General features: G+C 34.6%; 3 protein-coding genes across 3 annotated transcripts; 2 read left to right on the forward strand and 1 right to left on the reverse strand.

Annotated features, from left to right (window-relative positions):
• The first annotated feature begins 327 nt into the window (after positions 1 to 327).
• On the forward strand, positions 328 to 1,126 carry LOC132560775 (uncharacterized). Its single transcript, XM_060225451.1, has 2 exons — positions 328 to 374; positions 658 to 1,126. Exons 1-2 carry the CDS (start codon positions 328 to 330, stop codon positions 1,124 to 1,126), a joined length of 516 nt encoding a protein of 171 aa, XP_060081434.1.
• Positions 1,127 to 1,916: 790 nt separating this feature from the next.
• On the forward strand, positions 1,917 to 6,930 carry LOC132560776 (uncharacterized). Its single transcript, XM_060225452.1, has 6 exons — positions 1,917 to 1,941; positions 2,714 to 2,779; positions 3,854 to 3,935; positions 4,367 to 4,551; positions 5,691 to 5,864; positions 6,866 to 6,930. The coding sequence occupies exons 1-6, from the start codon at positions 1,917 to 1,919 to the stop codon at positions 6,928 to 6,930; spliced, it is 597 nt and encodes a 198-aa protein (XP_060081435.1).
• A 26-nt stretch (positions 6,931 to 6,956) lies between these two features.
• LOC132560777 (discoidin, CUB and LCCL domain-containing protein 2-like) lies at positions 6,957 to 22,747 on the reverse strand. The gene is made up of 10 exons (XM_060225453.1): positions 22,658 to 22,747; positions 18,648 to 18,750; positions 16,588 to 16,632; positions 11,642 to 11,665; positions 10,503 to 10,705; positions 9,615 to 9,776; positions 8,763 to 8,919; positions 8,221 to 8,442; positions 7,664 to 7,711; positions 6,957 to 7,144 (listed from the first exon to the last, which is right to left on the reverse strand). The coding sequence occupies exons 1-10, from the start codon at positions 22,745 to 22,747 to the stop codon at positions 6,957 to 6,959; spliced, it is 1,242 nt and encodes a 413-aa protein (XP_060081436.1).
• Positions 22,748 to 25,667: the final 2,920 nt, after the last annotated feature.

The following is a 25,667-nucleotide window of genomic DNA, read 5'->3' on the forward strand; positions in this document are numbered from 1 at the left end:
AATGATACAATCATTTCCTTTATTGAATAAAAGTTAACTTGTATGGATGAAAAAATGTTAACTTGTATGGATGAAAAAAAATTAACTTGGATGGAAGAAAAAAAGTTAACTTGGATGGAAGAAAAAAAGTTAACTTGCATGGTTGAAAAAAAATCTTACAGGTACTTGGGTTTTTATTTTGACCACAGCATACTCTAAACGAGAAATATGCATTTGTGATTTTAATTGGGTCTCTTGATCAAAGAAAATAATGATAAGAAAATAAAAAATGCTTAATGATTATATATCTACATGTATCTACATTGTAAAATCAAGAGGGGGAAAAAGATGAAAACAAAACAAATGAAGCAGGCCAACATCAGTGGCAGTGTGCTGTAAGTTACATGTGTCAACGTTAGAGTTATTACGTTTACTTTCGGAGTTCAGAATATATCGCTGCTCTCCTAATTCCAAAGATGATCATAAATGGTTACTGAATTAGGTAAAAACCGTATGGGAATTGTGTTGAGGTGAGGTTCAGAAACAAGATAATCATTCATGACCAGTTTAATTCTCCTATTCCAAATAAAAGCTTAAGAAAACGTAGCAATAGATTCCTGTAAATCAACAAAAGGCTTCCAGACAAATAATTGGACATCTTGCATTTTCCGCCACCAGAGATACCCCGTTTCGCCACCAGAGATACCCACTTCCGCCACCAGAAATACCCCCTTTCGCCACCAGATATATCCCCCTTTCGCCACCAGAGATATCCCCCTTTCCGCCACCAGAGATATCCCCCTTCCGCCACCAGAGATACCCACTTCCGCCACAAGATACCCCCTTCCGAGACCAGAGATATCCCCTTTCGCCACCAGAGATACCTCCTTCCGCCACCAGAGATACCCACTTCCGCCACCAGAGATATCCCCCTTTCGCCACCAGAGATACCCCCTTCCGCCACCAGAGATATCCCCCTTTCGCCACCAGAGATACCCCCTTCCGCCACCAGAGATACCCACTTCCGCCACCAGAGATACCCCCTTCCGAGACCAGAGATATCCCCTTCCGCCACCAGAGATACCCACTTCCGCCACCAGAGATACCCCCCTTTCCGCCACCAGAAAACCCCCAACCCTACCACTAACATACAAACGCTATACACTATTTATGGCTAGCCTCTTTTTCACGTACGGTCAAACCTGTCTTAAAGGTCACCTTTATATAAAACCACCTGTCTGTAAAGGTCACTTGTTTGTTTCCCTGTGTAATGTAATTTATAGTAACTGAGCCTCACTATAACGGCTACCTTTGTTAAAAGGTCACTTTCTCTGCTCCCTTCACTGACTTCTTAGACAGGTTTGTCTGTAATTGTTACGTACATGTAAATGTATATGCTTGAACGCTGTCATCACGTATCACTGCCAGATGCTGCTATGTCGGGAAAGGTCGGACCAGACTTATACACGAAACATAATGACATTTTTTGAAATCGAATGTCCAAACCTTGCTATCATTTTGTTTTGATATCTTAATTTTTAACCACGCTACATCTGTTGCAAGTTCGACATCTTGTGAAACTGTCGCCTTTGTATTACGTACACCTTATCTCGACAAGATATAATGGTTTCACAGAAGTATTACAAAATTTCTTGTTAGACCAGACGAAACCAGTGTCGTGGTATACTATTACACATGTCACATTTTAAAGAGGGTCACAAAACTCGTAACATTTCGAAAAGCGCGTGCCTTATCTCGTGACACCTGACTTTATTACGGTAGATAGGATGAAATGGTCATCGGGACATCTCTTCTGATTAGGGGCCGATATTGGCCGAGATAAGGTCGCGCACTTGTATACATGACCCGCCACATCTCAGCCAGTACCCTCCAACGCTCGCACAACCCAGGACGGACATTAACGGACAATCTTCATCATGTACTCACTCTCAGCTTTAACGGGTTTGTAGACTTTTGTAAACAAGACTTCATTCTCTAAAGTTTATCAATATCAATGAAACGGAAAAAGTCCGTATACTGTAAAATTCAGGTCGGATATTAATTTTATTAAAAAGATTTTCATATTCTAAATGAAATATTCAGCATGGTAGAATATCGATTCCTTTTCAATGACAGCATGTATAAGCATGGTAATTATTCATAGGACCGACTAGCCGGTGTGATTTAAACATGTATAGCGACAAAAAAATATACGATATAGTTTATAATCCTTTTCGACAAACTTCTTAACCTTAAGTAATTCATCACATACATTTCAATATGGAAATTAGTGTTTACATATATTTATATCATGCTCAATTGATACACAGAAAATTGAATTACATTTATCTAACGATAATTTTATGGCGGTTTTGTGACAGAGATTTAAGAAAATGTCTCCGAGAAGATTTAGACAAAGAAATCGTTTTAAGAAAAAGTGCCTGATTATTGTGTGAATGACTATCATAAAGGACAACAAAGCCAAGCTCTTTTGCTCAATAGTGCTACATCTTTGACATTAGTCAATATTTCAGCATTAGACAATGGACAAAATATACCGCTTTGTTTCTTGTAAAGAGATTGCCGTCACCGACCTTCAATAATAGAAATTTTGGCCGATTCTCGGTATTCAAAAATATAATCTGTTGATCGTTCCACAGCAGAAAAGATATTGAATAAACAAACTAGTATATAACACTTGAATAAATTTGTTTCCGTTCAAATATATTTTCAGGATTTGCTTTAGTGCTAACAGCCTCTGCTATGCCTTTTGATCTCCTCGGAGAACCCTTATTTATTGGTAAGTAGCACGTGACATATTTAATGAAGAATAATATTTATCTGACACTTTGAAAAATACTTGTCAGTAAGTTTCGTACATTTTGCATAAATCACTTGACGGATCATAACCCTAGACAGGAAAAGAGTGTAAAGAAATGCATATTAAGGTTACTCTAACAGGTCTTACAGGTTAGACAACTGATGCACATTTTGATCTGCTAGAGTTACTTCCCTTCTTTTCCCTATATAATGTACCAGTACATTGGCTTCATTTACATCGTATTATATTATAGAGCAATATACATCATATGTGACGTTCTCGATGTCAAGAATAGTTACTGCTAGAACTATCAAAATTCTAGAGAAATCACCTCTATTAGAAGACCACCTGCGTTAAAGGACCACCCTACATACTTCCCGCCATAGTTAACACCTGCATTAAAACCCCATCTGCTCTAAAAGATTTCTGGACTGAAGAATTGTAATTATCCATTAGATCCCCGTGTGTGCGTCCTCATATTATGCTGCACAATATATGCAGCGAGTCTGCAAAATACACATGTACACATATATATTTGTTTGCTGCTTAGACTTAATGAAAAAGACACTAAAATGTCATTTTTAATGCTTCTGGCTTGAAATATTCGCCATTCGTCCATCGTCACTACGATCTGTTTCCAGGACAGTGATTTTGATGGCGCAGACTATTTTTTACAAGACTCTTTTTTTATTTTTAATACTTTTTTGTCCATTTTTTGTTTTAAAACGTTAATATGTGAAAAAGGTGTGATTTCAAAGTTTTAAATTGGCGCTTAAGGCTAAACTGATAAGCGGACAAGTATGGCCTTGATTATCTTGATGATAATGATGATGATGATGATGATAATGATGATGATGATGATGATGATGATGATGATGATGATGATGATGAAGATTTAAAAAAAATGATTATCGCCTCTGGAACAACCATTGTGAGTGAAAGTTTATGTAAATGTTTAGTCTGTACAAGTAATGTATTGTAAATATAAACAAATTATAGAGGAGAAAAGATAAATATATATATTGCTCTTATACTATTTTTCTTTGTTTACAGATCCCAACCTAATCGCTGCCTGTCAGCCAATGGATGCTCCTGTTAATGGTCGCGTAGACTGTGCATACAACTATACTAATCTGTGAGTGAATACAATAATCGGACATTTTCGGAAATTTTCGGCTTTACGACAAGGCGCGAAAATTCCCGAATGAAATATTACCGCAAAATCTATCTATGTGATAATAACTATCAATATATTTTTAAATGATTCTCTATTAAAACACCACTGATATCAAATACGTTAGTTTTACAGATAGAAATAAAAAGTTGTTGGTTTTTATTGCAGTGACCATAGCTGATAGATTTGTTTCAGAAAACGTGTATATATCAGAAAATAATATGTCACAAAACTTACATATCAAAAGTAAATTAATTACGTCACGAAAAAAATATTTGGCAAGTTGAGAACTAACTATAACTGGAGGTTTTATATATAGCTTTTTAATGATTAGATTGTAAAAACGTTATGGCGGTATTATATTTGTTAACGAGTATGTCTGTTTTTGTTAGGACATGTACTGCGTCCTGTGGGAATGGATTTGTAGGTGATGCTGCCATGATGTCTAGAACAATGGTCTGTACCTACAACAAGCCATTTGATATGGCTGGATTCGGAGCTTGTCGTATGGCTATTCCAACCCTGGCCCCAACCTTGCCATCAGGTGTCACAAACTCTCCAGTTGTCGTCAGCACTGGTATGTAGACTCGAATATCCTTTAATGTGATTTTTTTCTTTGATTCCATTTTATTTAGATACAAACAAATGAACCAAGAAGATGTGTCTATGAAACATTATGCATCCAGTTGCAACAAAATGAAGATCACATGGTAACAATTTTGGTACCAGCAGAAAGGTCTTGTCACAAGGAAGGCACATGCTAAATTTGAAACCCCGACCTATTACGACGCAATAGTTATGGGCAAGGTTAAAGTTGACAACAGACAAACAAACAGACCGACTTTCGATCCAGGGGGAATATTCATCATTTCTTGTAGTATTATTTGATACTTTGGCCCATCACGTGATAATAAAATATTGGATGTACTGTTAGAATTCATCATTGTTAGATGAAAGGAGTATATAAGTATAAAAAACTCTATAATGGTGACACGTGCAAGACAATTTGTCCAAACAATGCGACTTTATGCATCACAGAAAAAAATCTTCCGGAAGTAGATAGGCATGGAGCATAAATGATATCTTTATTTAAAAAAAAACGTTTGCCCATGCTCGGTATTACCTGTTTGTCTGTGTATTATATTTTTAAAACCAATTGTAATGTACCTTTAGCCATTTATATCTAAAACAAATTGCATCCTGCATAACGGTGTAATAAGATTGATGTTTTGTACTGAACGGAATCTTTTGACGAACAGGCTTTAGTGTACATTGTTTCAATATATTTCAATGCAATATTTTGCAGATGTTAGTATTTTTGAAAAAGTTTATATAAATTGAATTTACACGTGTCCCAACTTAATCTAGAATTCACAAAACCCTTACTTCCATCGAGCAAGATTCATATTTCGTATGAAATCAAATCCAATGTTGGTTTTGTTATAAATAAACATATTGTTATTTTTACCCATTCTGAAATTAGTAGATTTTTCCAAAATTATAAGAAATGTAATGTACCTATTTTTTTATTGGTGCGTTATTGGTCCAGGAAGTCGAGATATCACAAAATTGAGAAAAAAAAATAATAACCGGAACTTTTCGCTTTCGTAGATGGCGTCTTTATTGTAATTATGTGATATCAAACCTGAATTACACAATTTTTGAAAGTTATGTCCGTTTTTGAAATGTCTCAATAAATAGATGATATTTTTGTAGGACGTTGTATCCACAATGTTTTGGAGTGTGGAACGGACGAGGGAGATTTCCAGGCCTGTACGGATTGTAGAAAATACGTGACCTGTTCCGTCAATGGAGCTACTTTGAGAGACTGCCCAGCGAATCTTATGTGGGATGATACCAAGAAGGATTGTGAACATGTTTCATCTACCTGTATGTAAACGTGCCTTAATTCGTTAGAAATCTAACCAGTGCGCACGATTTGCACGCGGGTAGATTTCTCTTCATCCGGGTACTCATCTATACCGATTTTGATATTATAACTACATCATGTTCAACCATATTAAACTATTACCATTGATGTTGTATTTTGTGTTTCTCTGTATCTCACGCTGCTCTAGAAATGTAAGACACATCCAAAGTACGTCCTCCCGTATGTTATTTATTACAAGGAAACACCGCCTCAAACTAACCCGATGTTCTTGGGACAACAAACAAACGAACAAACAAATCCTTAAAGGAAAGTGTAAGTACTTATAACACGGCAGCCACAAGTTATGTTAAATACACATACTTCCAACGGGGTCATGAGATCACGTGACTTGCGTTATCCTTATCAAATAGTGTTAACAATGAACATCTTTTACGGACTGTTCTCAGATTGTCTATTCATAACATAAAGGAGGGGGTGAGGGGGACACATGTTAACGTACACGTAAGGAATGTTTAAGACAAGAACCCCAAAATAATTTTTCGAAGTTGTTTATGACGTCAGTACAGATGACGTAGAATGTCGCTGACGATTAGTAGGACAGTCTTGAAAAGTAATATATCTGAAAGAGGTTACCTTCACGTTACATTGTCGGAGTAATGTTATCGAATATGTCGTTGTCATAGTGCCAAACATTTTAAGACATTTGACCTAAAAACAAGTTCAAGAGCCTGTAAGATTTATTTTGTGATAACTACGTCGTAAAGACTGGGAAAATGTACGTTGTGGTTGATTTTCAAAGTAATAGAAATTAATAAAAACAAAAACAAAAAACGAAGGCACATAGAGATTTTGTATAATACACATATCAAACAATATCTTACACAAATCTCACCCATAAGAATAAAAATCAAACGTTATAAATAAATCACATACTTTAGAATCAAATTTCAAAATATACCGTATCATGTCTTCATAAAACATATCCTTATAAATGTTCCAGATGTTAGCAATACTGACATCGTCTACACACTTCACCCTGGTCACATCCCCGGCAACGTGACGTAATATAAAGGGGAATAACTCCAGTGTCACTAACAGCTTGGATTTGGCCAATCACAGTACGACGCTGCATCATTCCAGACTAGCCCTGCTGGGCATGGCATGGTGTAAAGTATACCATTGGAGCACGTCACAAAAGTTGGCATGTTACAAGATTTCTGGGTTGTGCTGCAGCCCTGGTAGTCTCCGTTGCGTTTTCCTTTGCAGTCACTAACACAAGCTGGAAGTGTATGAAATTATGTAGACCAACATATTTTCCCGAGCACATAAACTGTCAAAAAGGAAATGTTTCTAATACCAACTTTCCAAAACATTAATTAATTTCGTCCCAATCAATGCTAATTTCTACTGTTACTGGACTGGGGATATACACCATTAAGCTACGTTGGACCTTGTACCGAATATCCAGAGAAATCGGTTTGCAATATGCAATTATTTCTATATAACAAATATGTGCGATCGACAACATTTCTTTTGTAACCTGATTTATTAATACTGATTCCAATACCCAAAATAGTTGTCTTATCAGAAGATCACTTTGAAACTCTATCGCTTTGTCATAAATGACAATCACAACTACTTATGTGTGACTAAAATCTAGCACAACTTTTAAGTATTGCTGGAATGACAAATCATCCTTCATCATTAACAATGAACAAAAGTTTGTATATTTTCTGCCTGGTTTAAATAGAGGTATAGAAATAAGTTGGCGCTGGAGAGGGACGCATATTGTACTTACGGACAGCCGGAATATTTCCTGCAAGAGTAGCCACTACCGGTGCTGCAGCTACAATAGAAATAATGGTATCACCGAAATATTTCATTATCAATGATGTTGATAGTTGTAAGTGAAAAATGTTCGATTCAATTATCGATCTATCAATACATACATGACCACATAATAAAGTAAAGAAATTCAAATACCGCAGAGCTGATCATTTTCGCGGGGATGGTATTTTCGCTATTTCACGGCACATTAACGTGACCGCGAAATTTTTATACTTGGAATAATGACACGTGTGTATTAAACTTCCTTTTACATCCAAATCGTGAAATTCTTATTTTTGAAATATAGTTTGAACATTTAAGAAGAAAATCGCGAAATTTTAGAACCGTGAAAATTATCAGCTACACAGTAAATCGACATTTTGACTGTAACTAACAATAAAACCTATATTTAACACTTATTTCTCATGCAAAAATGTTTGTAAACACGTGCAATTTTGTCTAGTTATTTTCCTGCTCAAATCAAACTCTCAAATATTTTATACGTTCATAGTGATATTAATTTCTTACATGTTGTTCCTGCATTCGTTGTCACTTGGGCGGCATTTGCTGTCGTCACAGCTGCTTTAGCCGTGGTCTGTTGAGCTGTTGTTGGTGGCTGACTTTGAGCTGTTGTTGGTGGCTGACTTTGAACTGTTGTTTGTTGTTGACTTTGAGCTGATGTCGTTTGCTGGCTTTGTGCAGTTGTCAGTGGCTGAGCTGACGTCGGAGGTTGCATGGTTGTCACGGGAGCTGTAACAGAATCAGGATTATGTAAAAATGGGAAGGTCTCTCTCGGAATATTAAACAAGACTCGTGTTTATTAGAAAGCTCGGGTTATCTTGCTGAACCAAAATGATTCCGTTTTCTTGTATTATTACAACGCAGAATTGAATTACATCCGAGGTACGGTTTTGCTGATTTTTGTGTACTTTCGAAATAAAAGACATATGTAGTACACACAAAGAGATACCAGATATCGTGTTAATGGAAAATACTGATTTCGCAGTAGTATACTTTGAGCGATGATAAGCGAGCAGGGGACATAATCGGGGTGAATTCATTTTATGTACCTTTTTGACTTTGATCAATCTGGCATCCCAACAGATCGAACCGCATTGAGATATTTTGGGACCAAGCTTCCGGTATGATGCGGACGTATTTGGCGAACACGGGACATGGGAAAGTGCTTGATTCAATGGTATCAGAATCCATGTTGCCACGGAAGATCTAAATAATCATCAATTGGTATATATTTACAAAGAATCAGTCAAATAACTAGGACATCCTTCAACACATTATTTCAGAAGATACTGAGATTGTCGTATCCGTGTTATTTCTACAACATCACAATTGATATGGCTCTTTGAAAAAACTGATATAAAAAATTTAAAGTGAGATCTGCAAATATTTATCATTCTGACTTGGATGTGATAAAGAGACATTTATATAATACCTGAATTTATATGTCACACCTCAAATAGTTACTACAGACCCAGGCTTGTACGAGAAAAAAAACCGTGAATAGTTCCTTATTATATAGATTTAGAATTATTAGTCTACCACTTACAATCTCGAAGGTTGTACAAAAAGACACACGTGTAGTTGACATTTTAATAAGATTTTAGAGAGGAGTCAAACAATGAAATAAATGCATCATGCAGTTGTCCCGACCTTTTAAATTTACTGAATTATACACACTATTCCTGAGCAAATAAAGCCATTTCTAACTCATACGGTAAGCATACGGAATGTTGATGTCGCCATGATCTTCAAGGTAACAGAAATCAAAATAGAGAACAGCTACTGACTGTATCAATTAACTCCTGTAAAATTTTAATCTAACTTAGTCAACCGACGACGGATTAAAAATAACTTTTTTGATTTGATAAAATAAAATATTGAACTATAGTGACCATACTGACCTTGTCCTTGCCATTACTATCGGTCACTCTTGTGAAATTGACGCCGTCCATGCTAGTAGCTACATGATACAGGTTGACATATTCTACGCTGTTTTCACTTGGAAGAATATTTCGACCTTGGGTCATAACTCCACGGACAAGACTGGCATCTTTCAATTCCACCTGTGGGACATTTTAAACTTATAATAGAAGATTATAATATAAGTTTATGTACCTTAGATTCATCAACCACATTTTATTTTCTTTATTGATAAAATTCAATGAACTTAAACATTCTTCAGCATATGAAACAAAATATCAGCAAATGAAAAACTTCGTTAAATAACAAATATGATTTGATATATATTTTTTTTCGACCCCGTTTCTCTTTTCTGATGCTTTATTCGTCAAGTAGAGAATACTAATAAACAAACAACGCAAAACAAACGCCCGGCCTCATTATCTATGAAAAACGGATACAGCGTATAAGGAATTGATCATGATAATAAGCCCACGTGCCTTCGGCAAGGACGAATCATATTTTACTTCAGTGATGTTCATGCCATTTTTTGTTACTTGCTATGTAAGTACAGGTAAAGTACAATATAGGTAAGCTGCTGAAGCGACAAAAATCAACAAAGTTTATAACAAAGGACTTTAAATACGATGAGTTCTTTACATACACAAATAATGATATAGTGAGTATTTAACGGGGAAAACGAAGTAATTATACTTCAAAAGAGACAAATTAACGAAAACAAAGAAATATGTTAATTTGACGAAATGAAAATCATTCTTCAATAGACGTTTTAAAAAGTATCCAACAAAAATCTCTCATTAACAGGCGACAAGACATTTGTGATCAACATCTATCATTCTTTACATCGTAAAGATCGTTCAGGTACTCGCCTGTATGTATTCCTTCTTGGAATTTTGAGTAGGTGCCCATGATCCTTGAAGATAAGTTCCGTTTGCTAGTTGCGTTGCTGTTGTATTAAGCCGTCCTCGTTCTGGACCGGCGTAGATATTTCCGTTCAGACTGCTTGAAGCGGTGATGTGGTCATCCGGTACTCCATATGGACCAGTTACAAGGTTTTGAGCGCAAGGATCAGCTAAAAACAGAAATCATGAGAATAAAAAAAATTATTTCAAAACCAAGAATTTAAATAGCATTCTTGACTTAGAATGTTTAGAATTTGAATCCTTACGCAAAACAGGAAGCCATTTAAACCCTATAACATTACTTAAGAAGGTTAAAAAAGGAGTTATTGTCGATATCAATCTAAACTGATGATAACACAATCTGCATTTTTTATTTTGATAAAATGAGCAGATAAAACCGCTAGCGCTTATACGTCGGGTAATATTTTTTAAAAAGACTTCCTATTTGCAGTGCGTTATCACACTAATAGAAATTATACACACTGGAAATGACTGATTTCTGTTATTTACATAAGTAAATTATATTGATGTTATATTATGTTACAGTGTCTTATAACGTCTATATTGCACGATGACATGAGGCGACAGTGATGTCGAAATGGCCATCAAATGAAAATTCAAAATATTTTTTTAAAACTTTTAAGCGTTCTACAATGTAACATTAACAAGGGATAATTCTTTCGTTACCTAGGTAGATTTAAGATATTTTAAAACAGGATATGGTAGTAAATAAGATATCACATTAAAACATGTCTGGAAGCCAATCAGTTAGTGTTCAATTAGGACTACAAAACTTTGCCCGTAAATATTTCATCAAATATACATTTAATATCTGCACTCGATGATGGTAATTGAAAATATGTTTTGATAAAATCAATCTCCGGCCTCTTGCAATAGGACACATGGTTACCTGTCTTCAACTCGGGTCAAATTTGACTATATTTAGTATATATGTATACCTGTAAGATAGTTAGTGACGATAACAATGTATTGTTATTCACTGTAATACATTAAGTACAATGGTGGACAAAACACTAATCGAAAGAAAATATTTTAAATGTTTGACTTTATTAGGAACGAAAAATGTGAAGTGTGTTTATACTTACAGGAAGCCGCTAATGCAATGGTAACTGAAACAAACAATGATTCATTGATTCGATTCATATTTTCTGCCCAACAACACACATATTTGATAAAGGCAACTTAAACAGGTAAAGATAAGAGAGAAAAAAGAAGAGAAAACACACATACACACAAAAAGAAAAAAATTAGTGTAAATTTGTCATTTCATTTTGGAGACATATTTTCGTGAACGTAATCGGATGGTGCAAAAACTCAAACAACATTTCATAAAAAATAACGCCAGGAGTAAGATTACTGAGAGGGAACGAAAACTTGTGACTTAACCTGTCAGATCAAATGTATCTTTGATTTTGTCCTACACTGCGATTTCCCCTTTAAACCAGCAAAAAGTGTTTAATATCGGCTGATGAAGTCTATATCTTTTTCTTTCATTATAAACTAGGATTTCACACAATGACTAACACTTTACTTCTCTATCTTTTTCTTTTTAATGATAAGATATACCAGGGTATTTTCGCCCCTGGTTCTTGTCCTTTTACTATTATACATGAATTCATTTCATGTACATTTCGCCCTCACCGATTTATATAAAATGGTTAATAAATATATAATATTTTCGCCCCGTCTTTAACGCGCCCTTCCTTTTCATGGACAAACGTATCTTGAAACTCATTCTCTAGTAATAAAAAAGCCTTTAATTTTTCTACAACGAACCAATGCAATTACATTTTGTTTACTAGTTTTTTATTGTCCACTGGAATATACCAGCTCTACTACCGCTCTATCATATCAATTTCACATATTACAAGACTCACTTACAGAAACGTAATTGCATGGTGATTTGCTACAATGTAACCAAAAGGATAATTAGTAAGAAGTACATGGTTGTAAATTTCAACAGATAATGACAAAATCACAAGTAACTATTGATGTCAAATATCAATCAAAATAACGTATTTGAATTTAACGTTAAGCATTAATCAATGGTAATTCAAGAAATTCATTCCGATTACTTCACCCCGAAAATATTTTTTACCACATGTTTGAAAAATTCGACGAAAGATATTAATGAGGGTTTAAATGGTCTCGGAATACTCCAAATACGAATGTTCTAAAACATACTTTCAAAAGAGCAGGGCAAGACTTGTGCTCAAAATAAACTCAAATAAATAACAATATTCAATTCCTTGATACATTAAGTATACGAACATTTCAATTCATCAGTCGTATTTACTTATAATATTAACGATAGCCTGACATCCTCACTATAAACACAATTTTAATTAATCTAATATTTAGCTAATCGGAAGATGACAAATGTATTAGTTTACATGGGTAGGATATTTTAACCTAATTCCTCTGAATGGCAAACGAGGTATCTCCATTATTTCTGTTGAATGAGGTATGAACCATCAGCGATTACAAGGAGACATTGCCTCAAACTGACCCTGCTTGTTCTCTGTGAGTTTAACAGCTTACTGGATATAGAGTGACACTACAGAATAAATCATCCAACGGCTTTAATAGAAATCAGTACGGTTTCCAACATTATTATCCATGTAAATGTAAAAACAATTAATGAAATATGAAAAGTAACGAATTCCATGAATTTATATCATGACGGGGATCTAACCCATCTTATACGGTTTAATAAACTGATTTATCATTTATTTTCTATCTAGTTTTTATCGTATCATATCGGTAAACAACTGAAATACATTGGCGCACTGGAAATAAAGAATTGAACAGAATAAAAGTGAAAAGTCTCCCTTTTCCTTATAAAAAAAACAAAATGCAATCATTGAATATAAAACATTGCTTTCCCGTTACATCAACTGAAATAAAAATGCCTTTTCAGTTTTCATAGTTAACGTCATGCTTTAAACATACCTAAAAATTATTAAACATTACGTTGCAATTTTCATATAAAAGAATTGCAATAAAAACATTTTTGTATCATACGCGAGCTTTCTATAAATTTTGATAATATAAAAAAGATATTCTATGGAGAAAAGTTTCATGGAGTCCGTCTTTGTAAAATAATCAGAAATAGTTAGAGATGAATAGGGCATTTTGAAGACAACAGAAATAAAACGAGAAAAGCTTCTGTTTCTATGTATTAACTATGGACCGTAAATAAAGTTGATACTCGTAATATTTTTTAACAAAATATGTATTGATAGTGGCAGGGTTCAGAACATACAAAATCACTAGATATTACGAATTACGAAATTTATCAAATTTTAGGGTTAGTGCGCATTTTCGACTAGTTTATGGCATTCATTTCGATGACTCTAGATATTCCTTAGCCACCTCCTTCAACAATATAGACAATCAGAATCACTGAAAATAATCAACGTGGATCTATCTCTGTCCATCCCTTAAACAATTAGCGCCATCAGGTTTACTGATGAGTCCTAAAAAGGCAAAACAGCCGTAAAATGCAGTTTATTGAAGGCTGCTTATCACTTTCATGACTACAATACATACATTATGCAGTTTGCACAATTTTCGTTTAAATTATTTTGATAGTCTTCACGCAACGTCGAAAATAAACATATCACAGTATATGAAATAATTTCTAATATTTCAGGTCATTCTTAATGTTGTTATCGCATTGTCTTTTTTCTGACGTCTACTGAAACATAAAATTCGTCCCATTATCTGAAAGTCTAAAACATTAAAGCTACAGGAAATGCAGTATTCGTGTTGTCTTCGAGGTAAGTGTAAGCATTTAGAATATGTAAATAAGCACCCACATACAACTATTAACATTCATCGCTAAAGAATGGGGCATATTCCAATTAATCCAAAGATGATCGATACACTTTCAAGAAAAAAACAAAAAAAAAAACAAAAAACAAACAAACAAAAAAACCACACAAACAAACAAAAAACATAGGAAGTTATTTGATTTTCAAAACCTCTAGAAATACTCCAACCAGATAATGTGACGTATCATTGAATACGCTAATAGATTAGGCTCAACACCGAAGGTTTTCCTGTGTTAATAGTGTATTTTAAAGCTGTCTATGTTGTATGTGTGATGTTGTTGACAACACGCCGGGATCAGGACAAACATCTGACACAAATCATCAACTGTATGGTTAGATAGCATGGCCTTAACAGAACGCATTTGTCTTCTACCTGTATGTATGAATAATGCTGTTTTTAATGTTCAGCAAATATATTTTAATAGAAAATATTATCTTAGTTGTTCTTAATCAACAAAGAAAGATATCTCTGTTACAAGCAGAGGACGTAACAAACAATGTAAATAATCTGTATATATGCAATCAACACTGAGCTGAGTTGATATTCAGTATCAGGATGTGATTGCCACAAACATGACAAACTACACCAATAGCTGGTAAGTATATAACACGTAACCGTTGTACCAATAATGCTTGCATTAGGATTTCGACATGTTTTGAGGAAAGTTTGCAAGTAAGTTTTTTATAATTACCATTTTATTTATCATATTATGACATCTAAACTGTCAATTAGATTTAAATTCGTTAGGAACATATCTAATAACGTTAATCAGATACCTTCTTAACGAATGTACACACAGATGATATTTTAGGGACATGGTGATAAACAGGATTCACAAAATTGTTAACAAAACCTCGCTGATAACGTCAAACTGAATAGAGGACAACTCCAACATGTGAACATTATCATAATCCAACCACTAGGATAATTATGATTAAAAGAACGAACTGCACGGAGACTAATGAATGCCTAACAGGCATTCTTAGTTATAAATAAGTTTTAGAACACATACGGACAGCAATGCAGTGCAGGTCTTTTGATTATCCATCTCTTTTGGAAACAATACAGAATATTTTCGTTCATGAACTGAATACATGTACTTTGCTGTTTTTTTTCTCAATGACAGCAAAACCGGAGACAATAAATCAATCATTCTAATAAATTTCAATCTTATTTCCTAATATTTACAAAAAAATGTTTTTTTCTGTATTCGTTAAGTAAACACATCAAAATACTTACATCAATAGGAAACTATCAATACATAAATGCTATATCTTGTTCTAAAAATAGATATACAGTGTGTATGTCTGATATGTAAAATCTTAGGCTTGAACATAAAGCTGCATCTTTCCATAATGAATACAATTAGCGAGGATGCACGTTATAGGTATCTGTTCAGTTCTAGCGAATATCATAACTGTACAACATCCAGAATAGACACAGACATTTATTTATTATAATATAACATGATAAAATATATAATATCATATAATATAAACTTCATTTTACAGCAATTGCGAAAATTATTATGGGAGAAACTCCAAATACCCGGAGAAACCCCAAATACCTATAGAAAACCAACGTCGTTCTCTCTTTTCCTGTCTGTCCAGAGAATCCAACCTAAGACAGCTAGTATAAAGGTGAGTGCACTACATCTACGCCATCCGACTACCTACTCTTTCCGACTTAACGTTTTAAGTAAATACGCAGATATTGTAGTAAGTCTAAAATTTGGTTTAGTTGGAAGACAAGAACAATCTGAATCAATAGTTTCTCTCTTCTTCTGAAACTTTCTCTTGCAACTTCACTTTTCTGGTTTGTGCTGAGTGTTCGCCGTGACAATATATGGGTTCTGTTTCCAAAACAATATTCATAGAATTGGCACTTTAAATCAATTAAAACCTTCTGGTTTAAATAAATATCATCAAGGAGAAATGATGTCATAGTCAGTATAATATGACGGGTGGAATGTCATGCTAACCAAAAATTGTATTTCAAAGAAAGTGTGAACACACGGTACAATGGTAAATCATGACCGAGGCAAAATGGAGACAATCTTTATCAAAAGAGATGAATTGGATAATTGAATAAAATATCAAAAGAAAAGAAAACAAAAGTTTCCTACATAACACTCATAAAAATATACATGTAACTAAATTTAGAGGCATTTGCATCAATAAAACGTATGACTTACCTAAAAAGACAATAGCGCACTGCAAAACCTTCATCCTGAAGACCACTTGTCAAAACTGAAGATATTCTTGTTCTGGATTAATTCTGACCTATATAGGTCTACCCTTATACAAACAATACAAAGCCAGTCCCCTTATCCTGGACAGTCGAGCATGGGAGGGACTTACCTCACATAGGTCCGTTACTAGGCCGATGGGTCCATATCGAGTATCGAGGGGCGTGAAGACAGTGACTAATTAGATTTCAATAAAGGGCCGACTTTGGTTGTCAATAAACGACGGAGTGTGTAATATCCGGACTAGAAGACGGGAGGATTTTGTTCCGGAGAAGATGGAACTTGCTTGTGACAACTCAACATTGTGAATAGATGTTGGATTATCAAATCATCTTACCTGACTTTACAATGTCTAAACCTCCGGATGGATACTATCTCAATTTATTTAAAGTTAAACGATTATCTTCATTGTGGACTTAATGACGGTTTGGACAAATTCAGGATGCTTTTTCGAAATTTGTTACAAGAGATGGTTTGTTTTGTTTTCAGAGGATTTCTTAGGAATGGGGAATGAAGTCAACAGTGGGCGTGGATGGTCGAAGATCTGTCAACCTCGTTATTTGTCTGATTTTCTTTGTTTTCATGGAACAGAGCTTTTTACAGTAAAGTCTGGTTAGTTTGACGTAAATCATTTCCGAGATGTTAAAATTAGTTGATCATGTTAAGAGAAGTGTACCGATTTATCACACTACTACCATTTAAAAGTAACAATGCAATTTTGGCATGGTTCAGAATATATTGGTTTCACTATAGATATAACAATTACGAAATTTACTGAATTGTAGCGGTAGTGCACCTTGCATTTAAATTTTTAGCATTTCTGGCGATCTGTTTGGATATTCTCAAGTCTCCTCTTAGGCTTCATGAGACATATCCTTGGTGTCACTGACGGGTCTTACAGGGACGAAGCAACTGTAAGCGTCAATTTAATTAACTAATTGCCTGTGCAATATCTAATTTAAAAATTGTATTAATAGGTTCTATTCACTTGCGAATCTTTTGTTCAATCGTTAGATTCAATTAATATGTGTGTTTTATTGTATTTCATTAATTACTGTTATTACATTAATTAATTAATATACATATAATCAAAGATATTAATTAATTCCAAGCGTCACATTCAGATCAAATTATACTCCCTTGCATAACGCAAACTGACTTGGCTGTTCTTGGATGTTTTTGATGCACGTTAAACATTTGCAGCTAAAAGTGACAAAAGAAAGAAAAACACATGTATGTATACTGATTAATAACACAAAACTTTTCATTTCACACAATCAGTGCATCGTTATTTGTCTGTTTAGAATATGTTTTGTAGGCGAAGCTAATGGATTTTTTTTTCAAACCAACTCCTAACGAGAACAAAGTAACTGTGTTTCCGTAAAAGATTATTGATGTTGACTCAAAGGGAAGTGTTTTAATTTGATGCACTTAAACATCTATTTGTTACACGGTAGGGGCATTAAGCCTGGACGTCTCTGTTTGTCTAGCCACCTTTAACATAGCATGTATCAATGTTTGGCATGAAAGTTTGTAGTGTTTATATAAACTTTTACAACCTCTATTGGTCCTGCGCGTGCTTCTTGATACCGCATAACGACATGGGCTTATGTGTAACCTAAAATCACATTGGGATGCGTGATACCTGAAGATGTGAGTATAGCAATGAAGCTTCAATATACTGCACAATTGTTCGTTTTTTTCCGACGTCATCAGTTTAATTTATGGGTACAGAGCTTGTACAGTATATACCCGCCATTAACACATCATTGGTGGTGTCATTATGTTAGTATTAGGCTACTATTGACGTGACTTTGTAATTGGATTGTAAATATTGTACAAAAATTACACAATTCATAACATCTTTCAATTCAAAATTAGAATGGTATACACTGTGGCTAAGTAGCAAATTGAAATACGTCCTACAGCTATTTCTAGGGCCATGGTGGCCAGGTTGGCAAGGCGACTGATCGTCTCCACGTCTGGATCACGGGTTCAAGGCCTACTTGGGATCGTCGCCAGACACTGGTCACAGGTCGGTTGTTTTCCTCCTGGAACTCCGGTTTTCCTCCACAACCAAAACCCGCACGTCCTTAGATGATCCTGGCCCTTAATAGCAGGTAAAGAAAAAATAAATCAAAAAACCATTTCGTTCTACTAGGACTTGTTAGTGACGTTGGGAGCCTGAAGAGACTGAAAGGGGCACTTTACTCGCCAGATAGATGTGAATATTGTATACGCAAACACATTTCCAAATATGAACATTATCGTCTGGTAATTGTTGTAACATGTATGAAAAAACCTTCACATGCAAAACATTGCTCTTTGTATAATATTCTATAATAATTGAATACAAAGATCAGTCATTGGTAAAACTTCCAATTAATAAAACAAAAATAACATCGAGATTGTAATTTTTATGTTCTCAGTTTGCTTTCTTTTTATCAGACAATGGAAGATGTTGACAAATACAACTTTGATAAAAGAAAAACGACTCTAAAACGTAACACCAAAGAAAAGAACAAAACGAAATGACAAGTAGTCATCATTTACATCTAAGGCCTGTCAGAAACCCAATCAGAGGATTTACCTTGATCATGGTATTACAATAACAAGGAAACATCACAAGACTCTTCGAAATATTCTGGACCATCCTACGGATGAAACACCCAAAGAGACTGTCGCAGATTACGTATACAGCGGTGCAGGAAACTGCATCGCATGATCTTGCGAAGAAACAGATGGAATATTCGGGGCCCGACTCATTGAATATCAGAAAGACGCGAAATTCCATGAAGACAAAAGTTCACTTGAAAACATTCTCAGTCCAAAATAAATAAATCGGCACTTACAAATCATTCCATACAGTAAAATTATATCATTGACTGGGAAAATGTCAAAATAGTCGATAGGGAATACAAACTGTCCATGCGGTTGGTTAAGGAAGTGATCTGGATACGCCGCATCGTGCCAGTACTAAACAGGGACAAGGGGGCACAAACTCGCGAACATCTATGACCCAAGAATTAAACAAAGCGTAATCAAATTTACTTCAGTAGATTCCTACCATCTGGTGTATCCTTTGGTATATAATCTGTTTATTTTTTGTTACACTATTTTTGACCTCAGTGTACATAGGATTATAGTGGTCGAAAAAATTGGTCAATTCCTGACCATCTCAAACGCTACGTATACGTGCTTGTAAGCTTCACACTGGTCATATGTCTGGTGACCATATAGTCATCGAAACGTCACAATCTAATCCGCTTCTATTCTATTTACAGTATAGATACTATAAAAGAATTCCATTTATTTATTTTTCTAATTAACGAAATAGGTGTATGATGCAATTTAATTCATCGTTTGGCCCTACTCTATCTAACTATCTAACGACTTTGTATCAAAAACGTCCGATTCACAAACTATGAATTAAATGTGAAAACATTTAAAATTTCGGCAGCTCCGCTTTGTGGGTTACAACCAATGTGTAAACTAGATTTATCAATCTGGATGGTGTAGTTTAAAACCGGTAACAATGTTGACTTTTACTTCCCGATTCTAGATAACTACCGGATCAAACAATTTATATGCTTTCTCAGCGGAGATTCCACTTGTAGCCCACTCGAATACCTATCAAACTAAAATGTACACTTCAACCTGTCTTAAAGGCCACTTTATTGGTGTCCTATGTAATTAATAGTTATTGAACCTCTACATTAAATCCACCTGTGTATAAAGGCCACTTTATTGGTGTCCTATGTAATTAATAGTTATTGAACCTCTTCATTAAATCCACCTGTGTATAAAGGCCACTTTATTGGTGTCCTATGTAATTAATAGTTATTGAACCTCTACATTAAATCCACCTGTGTATAAAGGCCACTTTATTGGTGTCCTATGTAATTAATAGTTATTGAACCTCTTCATTAAATCCACCTGTGTATAAAGGCCACTTTATTGGTGTCCTATGTAATTAATAGTTATTGAACCTCTTCATTAAATCCACCTGTGTATAAAGGCCACTTTATTGGTGTCCTATGTAATTAATAGTTATTGAACCTCTACATTAAATCCACCTGTGTATAAAGGCCACTTTATTGGTGTCCTATGTAATTAATAGTTATTGAACCTCTACATTAAATCCACCTGTGTATAAAGGCCATTTTATTGGTGTCCTATGTAATTAATAGTTATTGAACCTCTACATTAAAGCCACCTGTGTATAAAGGCCACTTTATTGGTGTCCTATGTAATTAATAGTTATTGAACCTCTACATTAAAGCCACCTATGTGTCAAGGTCACTTTATATTGGTTTCCTATGTAATGTAATTCATAGCTATTGAACCTCTAAGTAAAGGTCACCTGTCACTTTTCTTCAGTCCCTTTGATGGTCTTTATAGACAGGTTTGGCTGTAGTTAAGCATGTTAGCAATAAAATTTGACGTTTCTCGAGACATAAATCAATGTAAATTATCATGCAATGGATATTACGTTACAAAGCCTGAGCTTGTCTGTTCGATAATCCAATATTTCCTTAATCATATAGGTAGACGTGAAAAATAGGAGTCAGAATGTTTTTAAAAATCTACGTTCTAGGTAAGACATTTTATTTTCCACGGCAACATCGGCATGGGAGGAGAATTTCCAAAATATCACAAAACAAACGAACAGTCTAACCGATATTACCTTAGTTGAATGAAGTTTACAAATAGTGTAATGTATTTGCGGTACAATAAAAAGAACATACATGACGTTGCCACCTCACGTTCCCACCCTACATCACACAGATAGATACATCTACTGCCCATTTATCAGCATTCACCTCGTTCTTTGACAAGATAAATCCGGTTACTATTCTCTAGTGCATTGTTTTGGTGTAAACACGTGCAATCTGTTTGATACAAGCTTATTTACATTTCTTCGACGTTGTAATAAAAAGTTCTATAATGTTCTGTTATTTAGAATATGTCTGTATGAGAGATGTGTCACTACATTCCTCACTAATTGTTGAGATACAGAGACATGTGATACAGCAAAGAGTCAACAAGTAAATAAATCGTTACTGATTGACGTCACCAAGCATTTCACTGTTTGACAATGTTTACTCTAGCTTGTAGCATAAAACAAGTTTATAGAATTAATTCCATTTAACATTCCTTTGCATGAAGACTAGACCCTCGCATTATCTGTATCTAATTCAACTATTTATCGCTTGTTTAATCATTATAGATATATTGGTATTTTCACATTTGGTAGTTATTTATTACAAGTTCTCTTGGTAACGAAGTACGGACAAAGGGAAGAGAAATTATTTAAAGGGAGTTAAATCGTATTGAACTTTACTGAAATTTCCTTATTTGTACAAAAGGTTTGATGATGGTGTTTCGTCGTCTCTTGTGCAAAAGCTGTATTAAGTGATGATTGGTGTAAGACGTTTTAATTGATGAGGTTCACTACTTGAAATTCATTGAAATTTTCATTTAATTTCCATACGTGTAAATGGAAATTCGACCTCTGAAACGCAAACGACATCTGAAACGTATAAATGTGGAGTGCACACTTCTCAAACTAGACAAGAATAAAATGACAAAGGTGATCATAACGATAAATAGTCATTCATAAACTGTTTAAAACTTCAGAAATTTTGTAATTATTTGTCATGCCCAGCGCGTAAATTCAGCTATGATGTACCACTTCCTAAGCATGTGCTCAAATCTATTGATATCATCAAATACATGTACACTTATCTTAACACTTTTTATCATAGATTGATTCTTACTGCGAAAATATCAATCCGTCTATGCTGTATCTGTGTCTTTAATGATTCAAATACCTTATTGAATAAAAAAAAAAGACGATGAGAGAAGATAGATAAATCAGGTAGACATATCTTTTTTCTACCAACAAAGAGATAATTGATCGGTCTATGAACCGAGTATACCACTTCTGATATTGACACCCGAGTTAACGTTATATTGTCCACATCAGTAAGTACCCAATCTTGGCTAATCTTACCCTTACGTACGGCTGATAGAGAAATGTTTGCATACCAAAGCTGAACACAGATACCACAGTCACCGGGAACTCGGACAAGCCATCCGCCATCCATAGCTGGTCAGTGAACACAGAAAGGTTTACGCCTCTGTCTGGGGTGAGAAGAATAACTATTCCCGATATTACAGTTATAGCTCGACTTTCCTGTCACTTGAACAAAAGGTATATTACTAAAAAAGAAGTCATCCGACGGACAAACTCGCTACACATTATGGCATTTTATTAGATGTTGGTTAATGAAAATTATGGGGAAGGTTTATGGTTAATGAAAATCATGGGGAAGGTTTATGGTTAATGAAAATTATGATTTATGGTTAATGAATGGGGAAGTTTAAAAGAAAATTATGGGGAAGTTTTATGGTTAATGAAAATTATGGGGAAGGTTTATGGTTAATGAAAATTATGGAAGATTTATGGTTAAGAAAATTATTTATGGTAAATGAAAATTATGGGGAAGAAAATTTTATGGTTAATGAAAATTAAAATTATGGGGAAGTTTTATGGTTAATGAAAATTATGGGGAAGTTTTCTGGTTAATGGAAATTATGGGGAAGTTTTATGGTTAATGAAAATTATGGGGAAGTTTTATGGTTAATGAAAATTATGGGGAAGATTTATGGTAAATGAAAATTATGGGGAAGTTTGATGGTTATCGAAAATGATGGGGAAGATTTCTGGTTAATGGAAATTATGGGGAAGTTTTATGGTAAATGAAAATTATGGGGAAGATTTCTGGTTAATGAAAATTATGGGGAAGATTTATGGTAAATGAAAATTATGGGGAAGATTTCTGGTTAATGAAAATTATGGGGAAGATTTATGGTAAATGAAAATTATGGGGAAGTTTTATGGTAAATGAAAATTATGGGGAAGATTTCTGGTTAATGAAAATTATGGGGAAGTTTTATGGTAAATAAAATTATGGGGAAGTTTCATGGTTATCGAAAATTATGGGGAAGATTTCTGGTTAATGAAAATTACGGGGAAGTTTTATGGTTATCGAAAATTATGGGGAAGATTTCTGGTTAATGAAAATTATGGGGAAGTTTTATGGTAAATAAAATTATGGGGAAGGTTTATGGTTAATGAAAATTATGTGGAAGTTTTATGGTTAAGGAAAATGATGGGGAAGTTTTATGGTTAATGAAAATTATGGGGAAGATTTCTGGTTAATGAAAATTATGGGGAAGGTTTATGGTTAATAAAATAATGGGGAAGGTTTATGGTTAATGGAAATGATGGGGAAGTTTTACGGTCGTCTAATGGTTTTTTATTGTGCGATATGTTTAATGCTCGTTAGTTTGCCTGTAGGTTCCATTGTTGTATACTTTGTTCTCATTTGAGAACGTGAGATACTTACTTGAATTGACCAATATTTATATGATGGGTGTCATCGATGAAGCACCTGGTCTTTGGTGAATCACTTCTTTGGTGGATTCAGTGATTTAATACTTATAAATCTCAGAGCAAACGCAGGGAGATGCTTCAAAATTTAATGTGAATGTCAGTAATAACGGAGTTACTATGGTTACTATAATGTATGTTACATATGACATTTCTAAGAATTTAACATAGATATATATATATGATATTAATTTTAGTTTAATTATTCCTATTTTTTACCATATAGCGACAAATTTCAAGTATATACAAATGCATTCTGGAATTATTTTCTGTTGTTGTTTCTATTGTTCTCTTTTGGGTAACGTTACATCATATATATTGTGTATGTCTTGGACGAAGCAGAAGACGCTTACCCTTTTGGATCATCTGAACGATCTTATTCCCGTTTTAATTATTTGTTGTTTCCATATTCTACTATCATCGAATTTGAGTTTGCATGTAATGTTGACTGATATTGATGCTTTATGAAGTAATTTTTGTTTTTATGTAACGTTTAACTACATTCGTTTTAAATTCTCTTTTTCGTTACTAAAAAGAAACGTTTCACTCCGACCCCTGTAAAGTTTAAAAGACTTCCTGTTTAAGGAAGTAAGTGATAACGACCTAGACTCTTCAGGTTACCGGACACGAGTTACGACACTCTACGATTGCAATGCAGGCCTAACACTCTATCGGTGACTCCTGTTTGTTTGTGTTGGGCTGAGTTAGGCCAAGGCAAAGTAAAACTTAGACTACGATAACTAAAACTATATATATGATAAACCAGACACTCTGGGCTTTCGGAACATATTTTATGGGGGAATTACATATAAGAATGGATGATGGTTTTTAGCGAATTTGATATTGTAAGTCGATATATCTTCAAGGATAATATATATAGTACATTGTAAATAAATTGTGTTTCCAAGCGTGGAAATTATAAATAAAGTACTTGTGTAAATCCGATTTAAACTTCTTTTAAAATCAAGACTATCAAAATTAGATGTAGGATAATAATTCATTTCTCTATTTTCCTATTGTCTGCCAGCAAGGCAAGGGTATTCGTAGTCATTGCATTTTAATATAGTAAAACCGACGTTGAATGTTTCAGAAAAAGGGACAGAAGAGAAGCAAATAAATATAAATATAAACTTTATTTATTTTACAACAATTGCGAAAGAAGTTATGTCAACTTATATTAATCATTATTATTGGCTCGGATGTAAGCGCGCGAAGGGTCTTATTGTGGGAGTAAACCGGAGTACCGGGATTCGAACCCAGGTCGGCTAGGTGAAAGGCGAGTGCATTACCAGAGAAGCAAAGACAGCGGTTTTTATGTTCTTTCCTCTTACTATAGCATAGAGTTGGATACGGCGGCGGTGTTGTGTTGTTGTTCACATGAATTGTTCGACGGTGGCTAACCGTGGCAGTGTTGTGTTGTTGTTTGACGGTGCCTAACCGTAGCGGTGTAGTGTTGTTGTTCGACGGTGCCTACCCGTGGCGGTTTGTGTTATTGTTTGACGGTGCCTACACGTGGCGGTTTGTGTTGTTGTTCGACGGTGCCTAACCGTAGCGGTGTAGTGTTGTT

The sequence above is a fragment of the Ylistrum balloti genome, unplaced genomic scaffold (assembly GCF_031769215.1).
Source record: "Ylistrum balloti isolate Yb309-2 unplaced genomic scaffold, AGI_CSIRO_Ybal_v1 Utg371114, whole genome shotgun sequence".
NCBI lineage: Eukaryota > Metazoa > Mollusca > Bivalvia > Pectinida > Pectinidae > Ylistrum > Ylistrum balloti.